The 15,646-nt window shown below is 33.8% G+C and overlaps 1 protein-coding gene across 3 annotated transcripts in view; it reads left to right on the top strand.

The window, feature by feature from the left end:
* CCSER1 (coiled-coil serine rich protein 1) overlaps positions 1-15,646 on the top strand; it is a 1,539,837-nt gene that overhangs the window by 301,531 nt on the left and 1,222,660 nt on the right. For all 3 annotated transcript variants that reach the window (XM_030921405.1, XM_030921410.1, XM_030921416.1), the window contains exon 4: positions 7,631-7,724. In XM_030921405.1, coding sequence (XP_030777265.1) covers positions 7,631-7,724 — 94 coding nt within the window. The remainder of the gene's footprint in view (positions 1-7,630; positions 7,725-15,646) is intronic.

A 15,646-nucleotide genomic window follows, 5' to 3' on the forward strand; every position in this document is an offset into this window, starting at 1 on the left:
AAGTAAAAAAGTTATATTTTATGTATTAGAGTGTTCTTATTCAACAATTTATTGCTAAGTATTAAATTGCACACTTCAAGACCATGTGTTACTTGCACAGTACTTAGCAAATAGTAAGTCCAGAATAAATAGTTATTGATTGTATTAATTTATTAATATATTCAAGGCTGTTCTAGGTGTTGTGGGAGCTGCAAAGGGTGAGTAATACACCATAGCATCTTTTAAAATGAATGATACAAGTAAGAATAATATGAGATCACATGAGAAGAAATTAATGTTGACCGTAGCCAATGAGAGAATCTTTATAAAAGTCATAATATATTAGACCTTGATGTTAGGGTAAATAAAAGAGAAATTTGGCTAAATTTGCAATTGTGGAAAACAAAGAAAATGTCAAGTAAAATCTGGAAGGTTAGGCTTAAAAAAAATTTTGAAACAAAGTATCATTTGAATACAAAAGGAATTACAGATAAGCAAAATGAATTACAGATTATCGTGAATAATACCATCAACTTTACCCTCACTTTACAGCAAAAAGAATCACAGCCCAATAGGTGAGTTTACATCTTTGAGATTCCATAGCAAATAGTAAAAATGAGAGCATACCTGTTTGGGAAGTCATAAGGAAAGAAATCAAAACTTCGCTTTCAAAACTGTGCAGACTCACGTATATTCAAACATCTGGAAAAATGCTAGCAACCTTCAAAAGAAATGACTCTTAGTATTTGAAAAGTGTACCTGCAGTATTACCAAAGGCCACACACACATACAAAGAGAAACTTAGTGGAGAAAGTTGTATTCTTCAGGCCAAAAAATATATATATTTAAATCTTGGTTCGGCCACTTTCTTGTGTTATGGCCTTAAGCAAACTATATACTTTTTCTTCCTTTTTTTTCTTTTTTAAATATGTGATTTTGTTTTGTTGCCCAGGCTTGAGGACAGTGGCATGATAATAGGTCTTTGTAACTGCAAAGTTCTGGACTCAATCAATCCTGCTGTTGAAACCTCTTGAGTAGTTGGGACTACAGGCCTGTGCCATGCCACCATGCCTGGCTTTTATAATTTTTTTTTCTTTTTTTTTTCTGTAGAGACAGGGTCTTGCGATGTTGCCCAGGCTGCACTCGATCTCCTGGGCTCAAACAATCCCTTCCACCTTGACCTCCCCAAACTCTGGGATTAAGTGTGAACTACCAGGCCCAGCCAAGCTGTTTAATTTTTCGAACCCTCGTTTTTTATTCTTAAAACAATGTATGCCTTTCTGGCTGTTAGGATCCATGTAGAAATTTTTTCTTGCAATGCATTCTTAGCAGAATGGGCTAGGAGATTTTCCTAACGTGTATCTGAATATCTTACATTCTGGTGATTTCTAAACTTCTTACTGGCCTGAAAGGTATTACAAGACCTAGGCCCTGTATTGCTCTCTAACTTTCTCTTGGAGCCTCTCCTGTCTATTCCAGTCATCCAAGCCTTCTCTGTGACCCACTAATGGACCAGGCTTATACACACTTTACATTTTAATTTTTATTTCAATAGATTTAGGGATGCAGGTGGTTTTTGGTTACATGGATGAATTGTATAGTGAGAAAGTCTGAACTTGTTGTGTACCTATCACCTGAATAGTGTACATTGTACCCAATAGATAATTCTTCAAATCTCACTCCTCCTTGCACCATTCCTCCTTCTGAGTCTCCAGTGTCTATTATACCACTCTGTATGGCCCTGCATATCCATAGCTTAGCTCCAACTTATAAGTGAGAATATGCTATATTTGGTTTTCTATTCCTGAGTTACTTCACTTAAGATAGTGTCCTCCATTTCCATCCATGTTGTTGCAAAAGACATTATTTCATTCTTTTTTATGGATGAGTAGTATTCCATGGTATATATGCCACATTTTCTTTATCTACTCATCCGTTAATGGACACTTAGATTTATTCCGTATCTTTGCAATTTTGAATTGTGCTGTGATAAAAATATAAGTGCAGGTGTCTTTTTGACATAATGACTTATTTTTCTTTGTGTAGATACCCAGTAGTGGGATTGCTGGATGGGATGGTAGATCTACTTTTAGATCTCTGAGAAAATTTCATACTGCTTTTCTTATAGGTTGTACTACATTCCCACCAATAGTATGTAAGTGTTCCTTTTTTTTTTTTTTTTTTAACCATGTCTGTGTCAATGTCTAATTTTTTTTGGCTTTTTAGTAATGACCGTTCTGACTGGGGCAAGATGGTATCTCAGTGTAGTTTTCTTTTGGGGGGATGGAGTCTCGCTCTATCACCCAGGCTGGAGTGTGGTGGTGCGATCTCGGCTCACTGCAAGCTCCACCTCCCGAGTTCATACCATTCTCCTGCCTCAGACTCACGAGTAGCTGGGACTACAGGTACCCACCACCACTCCTGGCTAGTTTTTTGTATTTTTTTAGTAGAGATGGGGTTTCACTGTGCTAGCAAGGATGGTGTTGATCTCCTGACCCCATGATCTCAGTGTAGTTTTAATTTGCATTTCCCTGATGGTTAGTGATGTTGAGCATTTTTTCATGTATTTCTTGGCCATTTGTATATGAAAAATGTCTATTCATGTTGTTTGCCCACTTTTTAATTGGATTTTTTTTCTTTTTTTCTTGCTGATTTGTTTGAGTTCCTTGTAAGTTCTCTATATTAGTCCTTTTTCAGATGTGTCATTTGGAAATATTTTTTCCCAGATACCTAAGAATATATTTAACAAGGGAGGTGAAAGATCTCTACAAGAAGAACTCCACAACACTGATGAAACAAATTGTAGATAACACAAACAAGTGGAAAAACATCTCATTCTCATGGATTAGAAGAATCATTATTGGGAAAATGAACATACTACCCAAAGCAATCTACAGACTAAATGCAATTTCTATCAAAATACCACCATCATTTTTTCACAGAATTAGAAAAAACAATCCTAAAATTCATATGGAACCAAAAAGAGCCTGAATAGCCAAAGCAATTGTAAGCAAAAAGAACAAATCTGGAGGCATCACATTACCTTCCTTCAATTTACAAGGCTATAGTAGCCCAAACAATAGTGGTACTGGTGTAAAGTACATTCGTACACAAATTGAAAAATAGAGAATCCAGAAATAACCCATATTACACAAAATTAAAAGGTGGGCTTTAACTTAAAAAAAAAAAAAAAAAGACATAAGAGCACATAACAAGTAGAGTTTAATTGTAAAAGCAAAGTCCAACATTATGGCCGGTATCATGGGTTTGAAGTTTCTCTGAATATACAGCAAATTCAAAAAAGAAAATCACAAAATGGTTTTCTTTTTAAATCTCATTTGTTTGTGTTATTTATCACTTTTCTTGTTCCTGCTATGTTAACATTATTAAAACCTTCATGCCTATAATCCCAGCACTTTGGGAGGCCCAAGCGGGCAGATCATGAGGTCAGAAGCTCAAGACCAGCCTGGCCAACATGGTGAAACCCCGTCTCTACTAAAAATACAAAAAAAAAAAAAAAAAAAAAAAAAAAAAAGAGAGAGAAATTAGCCGGGCGTGGTTGTGCACACCTGTAATCCCAGGTACTCTGGAGGCTGAAGCAGGAGAATTGCTTAAACCAGGGGGCAGAAGTTGCAGTGAGCCAGATCACACCCCTGCACTCCAGCCTGGGCGACAGAGCAAGACTCCATCTCAAAAAACAAAAACAAACAAACAGAAACTCATGGACTTTCATTATTATTTCTTTATTATGTAGGGCTGTCTAGTGTTTTTATCTACCAGGAGATGAGAAACTATTTTTGCTTAGTTATCACTCTACTTCTACATTCTGCTAATTTATCAAATGTCTGAAATGCATAATTGCACCCTCTTATATTTGGGGTATCATCATTAGTGTTGATTAATTGCTGGATTTCTTTTTTTACCTGATTCCTACATATGACCATTGGTGCTAAACAGTTTTTTCTATTCCTAGTACAGAACTACTTTTGGTACTACTCATTTACTTACAGATCTCTGGCTCTACAGAGAGAAAGAAATACATGACTACAGTTTATAAACATACGTATAATAAGAAAAACAAAATACCCATATATAAACTATAAAACCAATATAAATTAACAATTTTCTACTCAATTTGTATTTTTTTATTAGCAGTACCTTTTTATATCCTTAATTTTTTCTTTTCTAGGATAAAAGCTAACCTTCAACAGTCTCAAATTATTCTGTTTAGCCATACTGATTACTTTTTCTTCATGTTTATATTGCCAGAGATTACCTAGGGAGAAGCCATCTAAGTAGCTTTCCTTATCTAGCCTTTGAAAACAGCCACTAATTTTTTTCTTAGGTGAATTTTGTTTTCTCAGCAACAAAAGGATTGTCCCAGAAACATCCTGTTTTATGTCTTTCTTCTTTTCTTTCTTTCTTTTCCCTTTCTCTGATAAGTAAAAGACTTTGATTTTTATTAACATTATTTATTAATAGATATTAGGCAGCAAGTATCCAGCGGCTAGGATTGACCAATATCAGTGCTAGCCGCCGACAAAAGGACTGTTGCTGCTGTTGGTATCTTTTAGGGAGAGATCTGGAAAAGATGTTTTTAGGTTTATGAATTCACCATTGATTATTTTCTGTAACATATCATGTTGCTGCATCTACTCTTCTTTTATTATGAGGTTTCACCAGCTTCAAAGATTCTCCTCTATAGTAACAAGTAAGTTGCTTTGTAAGCACAGTATCAAAGGAAGACAATTTAAAATAAGTGGATTTAGGAAGCAATTCATCTAGACCAGTGGCAAATGAAACCCTGCTAGTCCAAGTGTCAAGTGTTACCTTCAAAAGGAGAATAAAATTAGAACAATGTAGTGAATTTTCCAAATTTAATTCATTCACTTTATTGGTGTTGCCATCCTGTATGAAATGTTAGAATAGCAGTGGCAGAGATTTTAATATTTCCTTGTTAAAAAATTAAATATTTTAAAATTTTATTTCAAATTGTGGGTGAATGTATTAACTGTCAGAATTCAAAAAGGGATTGAACGACCACCTTGACAACATCATGTATGCCTCTGGATCTCAGGAACTGCTGGAAACAGGAACAAGATGACCTACCTATGACATTTTTAAATTTTTGAAGTAGGCTTAGACTGGTCTTGACTACACAATGAAATCCATAGCCCCTGTGATGACAGTGTTTTGCATCTTGCAGTATGTATCACCAGACAGAGAATTTTTTTTTTCATTTCTGGGATGGGACTTTGGTCACCAACTTCGGTTAAGATGGCCATCTTGGACCATTCACCAAGGAGAAGGAGTTTGGCTCATGTAAGAATCTGGTAGCTCCTTTTATAGCTAGGTGGATTGGGTAGGGTGGTTCCAATTAAAAAGGAAGAATGCTGTGAAAACCTTGTTCTAGAAGTTTACAATGTCTAAGATGTCCTCACTTGGTATAATAAAAAATGGTAGTCATGTGCCAGACATTCATTTATTTCCTTTGTTCTGTCCTTCACTGCTTTCTAAGTCTTGTTGGTTGTATTGGTTTGCCAGGGCTGCCATAAAAAAATACTATAGACTTGGTGGCTTAAACAACAGAAATTTGTTTTCTCACAGTTCTGGAAGCTAGACGTCCAAGATCAAGGTGATGGCCAGTTTGGTTTCTCCTGAGGCCTCTCTCGTTGGCTTGCAAATGGCCTATCTTCCTTCCCTCTGTGAATTCATGTGTTTCGTCACATATCTGTGTCTTCATCACTATGTCTGTGTGCTGTCTGTGTCCTAATCTATTCTTATAAGAATGCCAGTCCCACTGGAGTGCCCATCCATATGAGCTTGTTTAACCTTTATTCTCTCTTTCAGGGCTCCGTCTCCAAATAGAGTCATATTCTAAGGTGCTCGGGGTTAGGTTTTTTAATACATTTTGGAAGGATACAATTAAATCCAATGAATTCAAAATCCAAATGTAAAATTATTTACCCCAATTTGAAATTGGATAAATTACTATGATTTCACTATAAAATGTATTTAATATATTATTGACTACCAGATTAAGATTCTCTCATTTGGATAGTGTGTTTGATGAACACTCATATCAGTATCTTCACAAAAATCTCCCTTTTAAAACTTTTCTTTTTCCACAACTTCAATTATGTTTTGTTGTTGTTGTTGTTATTTTAATTTTCTGTTTTGCATTTTTAGTATGACAGCTTATCTTTTGCTGCCTATATTTTCTCATTTTTTAATGTATATAGATAAGTAACTTATTCTCACTGGACTATCGCTGACACTGTATGGAACAGAGCTTCCAATAAACAAGTGATTTTATTTATAGTTTAAATTATTCATTACCTTCATTTAGAGAAAGAAGCACTTAGATTTGGGTATGCTGATCACCTTTCAAACCATGGTATGTGCACTATTCATGGATCACACATGTTTTTAAAGTTTAATAATGTTTAATTTGAATTGTTAAAGAAGAAGTGGTTTATTTAAAAGTCCCAGTGTCCTTACTTTTAATCCCAAGGACTAAAGTGTTCACTCTCCATTTGAAAATATCATTAGCTTTCCGTAATGATATTTTAGTTTATGATGATGTTTTAGTTTAGTTTAAACTACTTTAACTACAAATTATGCTAACATTCTCATTAGCTGAAAAGTGACCTGAGTTGGCATGACACCATTTAGTATTTAGGCTGGTTTTTTGATGTTCTGTTTTTTTGTACATTTGTTATTTCATTGTTAGTCTCTAAACATAAGTTCTTACTTTTTTAAATATACTTATCACTCATTTATATATATACAAATATACAAATCAGGACTTTATTCTTTCCTCAGCAATTCCTCCCTCTGCACCTCAGAACATTACCATCTCTTCTCAAGACTTCTCAGTGTAGCCTTCCAGTTTATTTTGCTGTTTGCCCTCTTGAAAATAAAATAGGAAACATAATCTCAGTTCTGATATATTATGGTATAATGCAAGTCAATAATTAATTTTAATCTAATTAATATAGATTGTTTTCCTGCCCATTATTCCTAATGTAAAACAAATAATTGGAAAATGGTGGCCAAATTTTCACTTCCAAGCATGGTCTAAATTAATATTTCACAGTTGTCACAATATACAAAATTTGTTTGAAAAACAGTCCATTAAATGTGTTAGAAGAATGTTACTTGCATTTGAATTATAAATATTAGAAAAAGTAACTGAAGTTTCATTTCACAGACTTCTATTTGAAAAACTTGTATATACTTTTTGTGTTTTTGCAATGAGCGAATTCCTTTTTAATATCACTAAAGAAGTTTTTATTCAAATAAACACTTGCCTGTATTTCTCATAACAAGAAATCATTTCCTGACTTCTAATATCTTTCATATCTGCCCATATGTACTTCCATTTAATAAGTTACATACATGTCACTAAAAAGAAACAAAAGTGAATGTGCAGATAATTGGAAAAGTTAAGAATTTTTGGAATAAGTCTTGGAAGTTTTTATTGAACTGATAATTTTAAAGTCCATAGGTGTCAAATAATTTCTGAGATTCAGTTAAAACTTTTCATTCTGATTTGGAATTTATTTTTGCTTCATGGCTTCTATATATGAGTATTTCCTCATTTACTCAGTGTTTTGGTTTCTAATTGTTGGTTTTGATTTTTCTTCAGGATGTTTTGAATAATTTGGGATCTTGTGAACTGGATGAAGATGATCTAATGCTTGATCTTGAATTTTTAGAGGAACAGAATCTTCACCCTTCTGGTAGGTGTTAAACAGATGAATAATATAATACAACTCCTACCCTGGTCAGTAACTTTCACTGATAGCCTAAACACTGTTAAGGCTGCCCTCAGTCTTTTCAGGCCTTGTTTTTTTATAGTCTATAGCAAAGAACATGCTAGGTACCATGGAGACCTAATTTGGGTGCCTTAAATGATTTTAAAGTATTTTATGGAAATATAAATCCAGTTGGAAGATAATTATAAATAAGAAAAACTATACAAAATATCTTTCCAAAATAGGAAATATTCTATTTGAATATGTAACAAAAAGTTTCATATTTTCTTCTGTTTTGTGGAAGAAAGCAATAATTATAATCTCACTTTTCATTTATTTTATGTAACCAAATGGAAGTTTGGTGGATCCAAGAATTACTGTTCCAAATCTTAGCCACTTCCTATGTAGGTTAATATCGATGCAATAAAGTTGACCTCAAAGGTAATAATTACCAGTAGCACTCACAAACATACACTCATAAACATATACACACACACAGAGTTTTACAGGAGGTAAATAAGTTTGTGTTGAATGACTTGAGGGAGCCTGATATATTTGTAATAATTTAAATTTATATTAAAGCATAAAATGTTATGTCTTCAAATTCTAGAATTACTCTCTTTAAAGTAGGTTATAGGAATTATTGGTTGTCCATTCAAATGTAGATATTTGACAGCAAAGGTAAACTTTTACACTTACTTTTTTTGTTTCTAATAATCCCTTTAACATAGTCATTTTCAAGTGGATATAGCATTAAACTAAAGCTTTAGAACCTTGGGACCTACTGCATACATTTTAGAAAATCAGTCTCTTATATGGTACTGTCTCTATTTTTAACTCATGGAAATTAGATATAACCTCTGTAGTTATTTTTAGTTGTAAAACTTCATGATGAATTTTCATTTATGTAGTGTATTTGGTTAATGAATAATATCATATTAACAATTGTCAAAAGAAGGCAATAACAATGTTGATATTTTCTTACACTCTATTTTGGCTAATACTAAACAAGAAACTGCATTTAAAATTTTTTCAGTTGAATACCAGTTTAGGATAAAAATTTCTTGGTACATTTTTCCTGTAGTTGATTTGACAGATATCCTTCTAAAAATGTAGATTTTCACACTTTTATGCAGATGGTTTTTACAACTTAGATCCAACAGCTTAACTTCTGGATATCTAATTCTATGATACTGGCAAAAGACAAAATAGTACATGCATATATATACTTATAATGGAAACAAAATATTTATAATGGAAAAATATTGGAAGCACCTGAAATGCCCATCAATAGGATACTTGTTGAATATGCAATGGTATACCAAACAGTCATTAAAAAGAATGAGGACAGTATCAAAATCTGCTATGGTATTATTGTAAGGATATATTATTTTGTTTTGTTTTTGTTTTTGTTTTGTTTTGTTTGAGACAAGGTCTGGCTCCGTTGCCCAGGCTGGTGTCCAGTGGCGTGATCTCAGCTCACCACAACCTCTGCCTCCTGGGCTCAAGTGATTCTCCCATGTCAGCCTCCCAAGTAGCTGAGACTGTAAGTGCATACCACCATGTCCAATTTTTGTATTTTTAGTAGAGACAGGGTTTCACCATGTTGCCCAGGCTGGTTTTGAACTCTTGGGCTCAAGAGATCCACTTGCCTCAGTCTCCCAAAGTGCAGGGATTACAAGTTTGAGTCACCATGACCACCTGATTGTAAGGATGTATTGTTGATAGAGTACTTTTCTTTTCAAGGATGGATTAGATGGGGAATATCAAAACCAAACCCACTGATCAATTCTCTAACATCACAAAATGTGTAATAACTATATACTTTGCCTCTCTTGATGCAATCCTGACTGAAGTACAACAGCACAACTTCTGAAGTGTTCTTGTCCTCTTCCCTCCTTCCTATTCCCCTCTCAGAAGAAATAATCCATTCAAATAGTTCAAACTTCAGTTTTATAGGAATTATTGGAATGGGTGGGGAGAAAATATTAAATGTCATGAAAAGATTGTGGGCAACAAAATATAGGATTTGGAGATTCTGCAAGATTAATGGTTTGGTTTCTTCAAAAGATAAATGGCATAATAAAATAGGAGGAGTGGGAGTTGTAGGTTAAAAGAGGCAAATGCAATTGACATTCTTGTTGGTATACTTATTTGAAATATATAAACTTTTTCTATAACGTTGTTTCTGAGTTAATCAGAGAAATTAGAGGATTGACTGTTATTGCAGAAGTATAGTTAATTTTATTGGGTGTTATAATGGTATTTTGTTTTGTTTTGTTTTCAGGAAAACTTTTAATAGAGATATGTGTGGTGGTACCAATATGGTATATGGGCTTTGCTTTACCAACAAGTATGAGTAAGGAAATAGATGAAACAAAGTAGACAAATTCTTAAAAATTATCAAAGCTGGGAAATAGTTGCATGGGGTGAAAAGTTCATGAATTAATTACAATACTCTCTCTATTTTGTGTATTTTTGAAGATTTTCATAGTAAAAAATTAAAGCAACAATTAGAAAACACTACAGTTAACATAGCAGTCTCAGTTATGTTTGGTAGTCAACCATCATGACGAGAAAAGAATGATTTAAATATCTGAAGACTTATTTCAGTGTGTTTACTTGGGGACAAAATCAACCTCTTTAAACTTTAGTCTCTCCTTTACAAAGTAATAATACTACTGTGTACTTCATTAATTTGTTTTAAACAAAAATGATATAATTTTTCCAATGAATCTCCTGAGTCAACTTTAAGGTGTAGGTTGCTTAGTTAAAGCTCAAACCAGGGTACTTGATGAATCAACTGAGTTATATAAATTGTTCACAAGATAAATGGTATTAGTTTGCATATTTGAAGTGAAATTCTAATAATAAAATATTACTTAGAATGACTTTGGATTGTTTAACGTCACTTAATAAAATGTCTTTTGAAAACGTGTTTCATTTTAGATTCCACGTTATGTGGTTTTTGAAAAGCAGCAAACATACGTTTATATACTTTAGCTGAGGAAGAAGAATTTCCGGTGAAATTGGTTTTATAGCATTTCTTTTATTTATTAAGCAACATAGTTAAAGACCTTCCTTGATTATAAGAAGCTCATAATTGATAGTTGATATTGATAAAAAGCACAATTAGTGTTAAACATTCAAAAATTATGGTTTTAATAAAAGAAAAGCGATTTTTCAAAAGTCTGAAAAGTGAAATAATGATATCATTATATTCCACTGCTTATATTACTGAAAATCATTAAAGGGGTTGAAAAAATACTTCTTAAAGACAATGCATATGAATTTTTGGCTACAGAGTCTTATCAGAGTAGTTTATAGTAGGGCTTACTATAATGGCCAAGATTAACTTTTTAAAAGACCATAGAAGACAAGATTAAAATGGCAGATGGGAGGAAGGACTAGCTTGCAGCTCCTGTTTGGATGAACAGAGCAGGGTGTGGAGACTCACATCATGAACTTTTGCTCCAAGAACTACCGCAGGAACATACCAGGAAAGCCGAGAGAATCCACAGACCTTTGAAGGAATTCAGTCACTGCCACAGGCTCCCTGAGATGAGTCTGCTTGCTTTCTCAGTGGGAGGCTCATGGTCCTAGGCAAGTTCTCAGTTCTGGTCACTGGCTGCTTGGAAAATAGACTCAGTGCTGTTGTGGAGGCACAATGGGAGTGAGATAGGCCCTTAAGACCGCGGGCTGCATGGGAGTGGGGTGAAGCATGTGACTGACAGTTTTCCCCAACTTCCCTGGCAACTATATGACTCAGCAGAGGCAGCCATAATCCTCCTGGGAATATAACTCCACTGGACTGGGAACCACACCCTGCTTCCCCATAAAAGTCACAGCAAGACCTGCTGCCCAAGGAGAGGCTGAGTTCAGAAATGCCTATCCCTGCCCCCACCTGGTGGTCTTTCTCTACCCTACCTGGTGGCCTAAGACAAAGGTTATAATGTCTTAGGTGCTCTAAGGTGCTGCCCACAGCCTGAGAAACTTGAGTACTTAACCAGGTGTCCCTAGGCAAGTTTGCATCCTCTCTATAGGACTGCAGCTGATACTCTCTTGAAAGTGTTACAGTCTTTTCCAGACAAACAAATGCTGAAATAACTCGCCACTACCAAGCCAGCACTACAAGGACTGCCAAAAGGAGCTCTAAATCTTGAAACAAAATTTCAAAATACAACAAAAGAGAACCTCCTTAAAGCATAAATCTCACTGAACCTATACAACAGTAACAAAGTGGAAAAAAAAAAGTATGCAGGCAACAAATAGCACGATGAATAGAATAGTACCTCATGTCTCAATACTAACATTGAATGTAAATAGCCTAAATGCTCCACTGAAAAGAGACAGAGTGGCAGAATGGGTAATAATTCGCTAACCAAGTTTGTTCTGTTTTCAGGAGGTTCACCTAACACATAAGAATTCACATAAACTTAACATAAAGGGGTAGAAAAAGATATTCCATGCAAATGGACAACAAAAGTGAGCAGGAGTAGCTTTAAAGCAATAGCAGTTAAAAAGGTCAAAGAGGAACATTATATAATGATAAGAGTAGTCCAATAGGAAAATATTACAATTCTACATATATATGCACCTAACACTGGAGCTCCCAAATTTAGCAAACAATTACTGTTAAACCTAAGAAATGAGATAGATGGCAACACAATAATAGTGGGGGACTGCAATACTTCACTGACAGCACTAGACAGGTCATCAAGACAGAAAGTCAACAAAGAAACAATGGACTTAATCTATACTCTACAACAAATAGACTAACAGATATTTACAGAACATTCTACCCAACAACTGCAGAATATACATTGTATTCATCAGCACATGGAACATTCTCCAGGACAGACCATATGACAGGCCACTAAACAAGTCTCAGTACATTTAAGAAAGTCGAAATTATATCAAATATTCCTTCAGACCACAGTGGAATAAAATTGGAAATCAACTCCAAAAGGAACCTTCAAAACCATGCAAATACATGGAAATTAATAACCTGCTTCTGAATGATCATTGTATGAATAATGATGTCAAGAAGGAACTTAAAAAATTATTTGAACTGAATGATAATAGTGATACAACCTATCAAAACCTCTGGGATACAGTAAAAGCAGTGCTAAGAGGAAATTTCAGAGAATTGAATGCCTACGTCAAAAATTCTGAAAGAGCACAAATAGACAATCTAAGATTATACCTCACGGAACTGGAGAAACAAGAACAAAGCAAACAGAAACCCAGCAGAAGAAAAGAAATAACAAAGTTCAGAACAGAACCAAATGAAATTGAAACAACAACAAAAAATAAAAAAAGATAAATGAATCAAAAAGCTTGTTCTTTGAAAAAAATAAATAATATTGATATACCATTAGTGAGATTAACCTAGAAAAGAGGAGAGAAGATCCAAATAATCTCAATTAGAAACAAAATGGGAGGCATTACAACTGATACCACAGAAATACAAAAGATTATTCAAAGCTACTATGAACACCTTTACACACATAAACTAGTAGAGATGGATAAATTCCTGGACATATATGACCCTCTTAGATTAAACCAGGAGGATATAAAATCTCTGAACAGACCAATAACAAGCAGCCAGCTCAAAATGATGTTTAAAAAAACTGTCAATAAAAAAAGTTTAGGACCAGATGGATTCACAGATGAATTCTATCAGACATTCAAAGAAGAATTGGTCACAATCCTGTTAACACTATTCTGAAAGATAGAGAAAGAGGGAATCCTCCTTAAATCAGTCTATGAAGCCAGTATCACCCTAATACCAAAACCAGGGAAAGACATAACAAAAAAAGAAAACTACAGACAAATCTCCCTGATGAACATAGATGCAAAAATTCTTAACAAAATACTAGAGAACTGAATCCAACAGTATATCTAAAAGAGAATCCACTATGATCAAGTATTTTTCATAGGAGGGATGCAGGAATGGCTTAACAGATGTACGTCAATAAAAGTGAGATACAACAAAACCAGAATTAAAAATACGTATCACATGATCATCTCAATAGTCTTAGAAAAAGCCTTTGACAAAATCCAGCATCCCTTTATGATTAAAATCCTCAGCAAAATTGGCCTAGAAGGGACATACCTTAAGGTAATAAAAGCCATCTATGACAGACCCACAGACAACATTATACTGAATGGGGAAAAGTTGAAAGCATTCTCCCTGAGAACTGGAACAAGACAAAGATGCTCACTTTCATTACTGCTATTCAACATGGTACTGGAAGTTGTAGCCAGAGCAATTAGACAAGGGAAAGATATAGAGTATCCAAATCAGTAAAGAGGAAGTCAAACTGTCACCATTTGCTGAAGACATGATCATATATCTAGAAAACCCTAAAGACTCATTCAAAAACCTCCTGGTAAATGAATTTAGCAAAGTTTCAGGATACCAAATTAATGTACACAAATCAGTAGCCCTTCTGTGCACCAACAGTTACCAACCTGAGAATCAAATCAAGAACTCAGCCCCTTTCACAATAGCTGCAAAAACATAAAGTAACATACTTTAAGGACATGAAAGACCTCTACTAGGAAAACTACAAAGCAATGATGAAAGAAATAATCAATGACACAAACAAATGGAAACACATCCCATGCTCATGGATGCGTAGAACCATTATCGTGAAAATGACCATACTGTCAAAAGCAATCTACAAATTCAGTGCAATTCCCATCAAAATACCACCATTATTCTTTGCAGAATTAGAAAGAAAAAAAACCCTAAAATTCATATGGAGCCATAAAAGAGCCCAAATAGCCAAAGCAAGACTAAGCAAGCAAATCTGGAGGCACGTTACCCAACTTCAAATTATAAGGCCATAGTCACCAAAACAGCATGGTACTGGTATAAAAATGATATGGGGTGTGAATGTTTAGCTTTTGGCACTTGTATTGAAAAATTTGAATAGTTTCATAAATCTTTTTAATAAGGAGTCCTAAATTAATATATATTCTTCCTAAAAGGAGTGGTAGTACAAATAATAGTACAAATAAAAAATGTTTTATACTGCAATAAGTGTATATTATTATGTTTATGAAAGCCAGAAAGAACAATTTCAATGAAAGAATGGTATGTGAATTCAAAGTGAGCTCTCAAAAGGAGATAGCCTTGATAGGAAAAATATTTAAAAATAAAATTAAAAATTAAAATAATTTACCATGATCTTGGCATTATCTAATTTTATTGTTTTAAATTCTAATGTAAAGACTAGGATTTTCAATTTAAAAGGTTTTAGATTTAAAGGATTTTTAAATTATATTTTCTTGAGTTTCTGGAAAATATTTTCTGGAAACTTTTTGTGAAATAATTAATATACATTATGTTTAAAATACAGGATTATAAACTTTTTAATACTAGACATTTCTATTTTCTTGTGGTAAAATATATTTATTGCCTCTCCCTTTAATAAATAATTTATAAAGCATATGTGATCAAGCACAGTGATTTTATGTTAGAAAATATGAGATGCTAGCATTTATACCTTGATAAACTAAAAAGTATGTTAGTGACTCTTCACACTTATCTGTCCTCACTTTCTTATTCATGTTTGTATAGTATTGTTTCTGTCACAAATTGAGTCATGCAATATGTTAGCAATGAGGTTCGTTAGATAAACCTCAGCATATTTTTTTAAAAAGGGGTTTTAGTGATATTTACCAGCATTTAATATTTCAAAGACTTGACCTTGAAACATTGAAGGTCAATATTTCAAATAAGTTTCTTTGAAATTTTCTTCACAGTGAAGCATATGTTATGAACTATACAATTTGTCAGAGGAAAAATTCCAGCAATACATTTTTGTTTATTTTTCTTTATGTAGTTTCACATTTATGTTTTTAGGATATTTTTCTATTCAATTATACATCTCGCA

This window comes from Rhinopithecus roxellana, chromosome 2, assembly GCF_007565055.1.
Source record: "Rhinopithecus roxellana isolate Shanxi Qingling chromosome 2, ASM756505v1, whole genome shotgun sequence".
Classification (NCBI taxonomy): Eukaryota; Metazoa; Chordata; class Mammalia; order Primates; family Cercopithecidae; genus Rhinopithecus; species Rhinopithecus roxellana.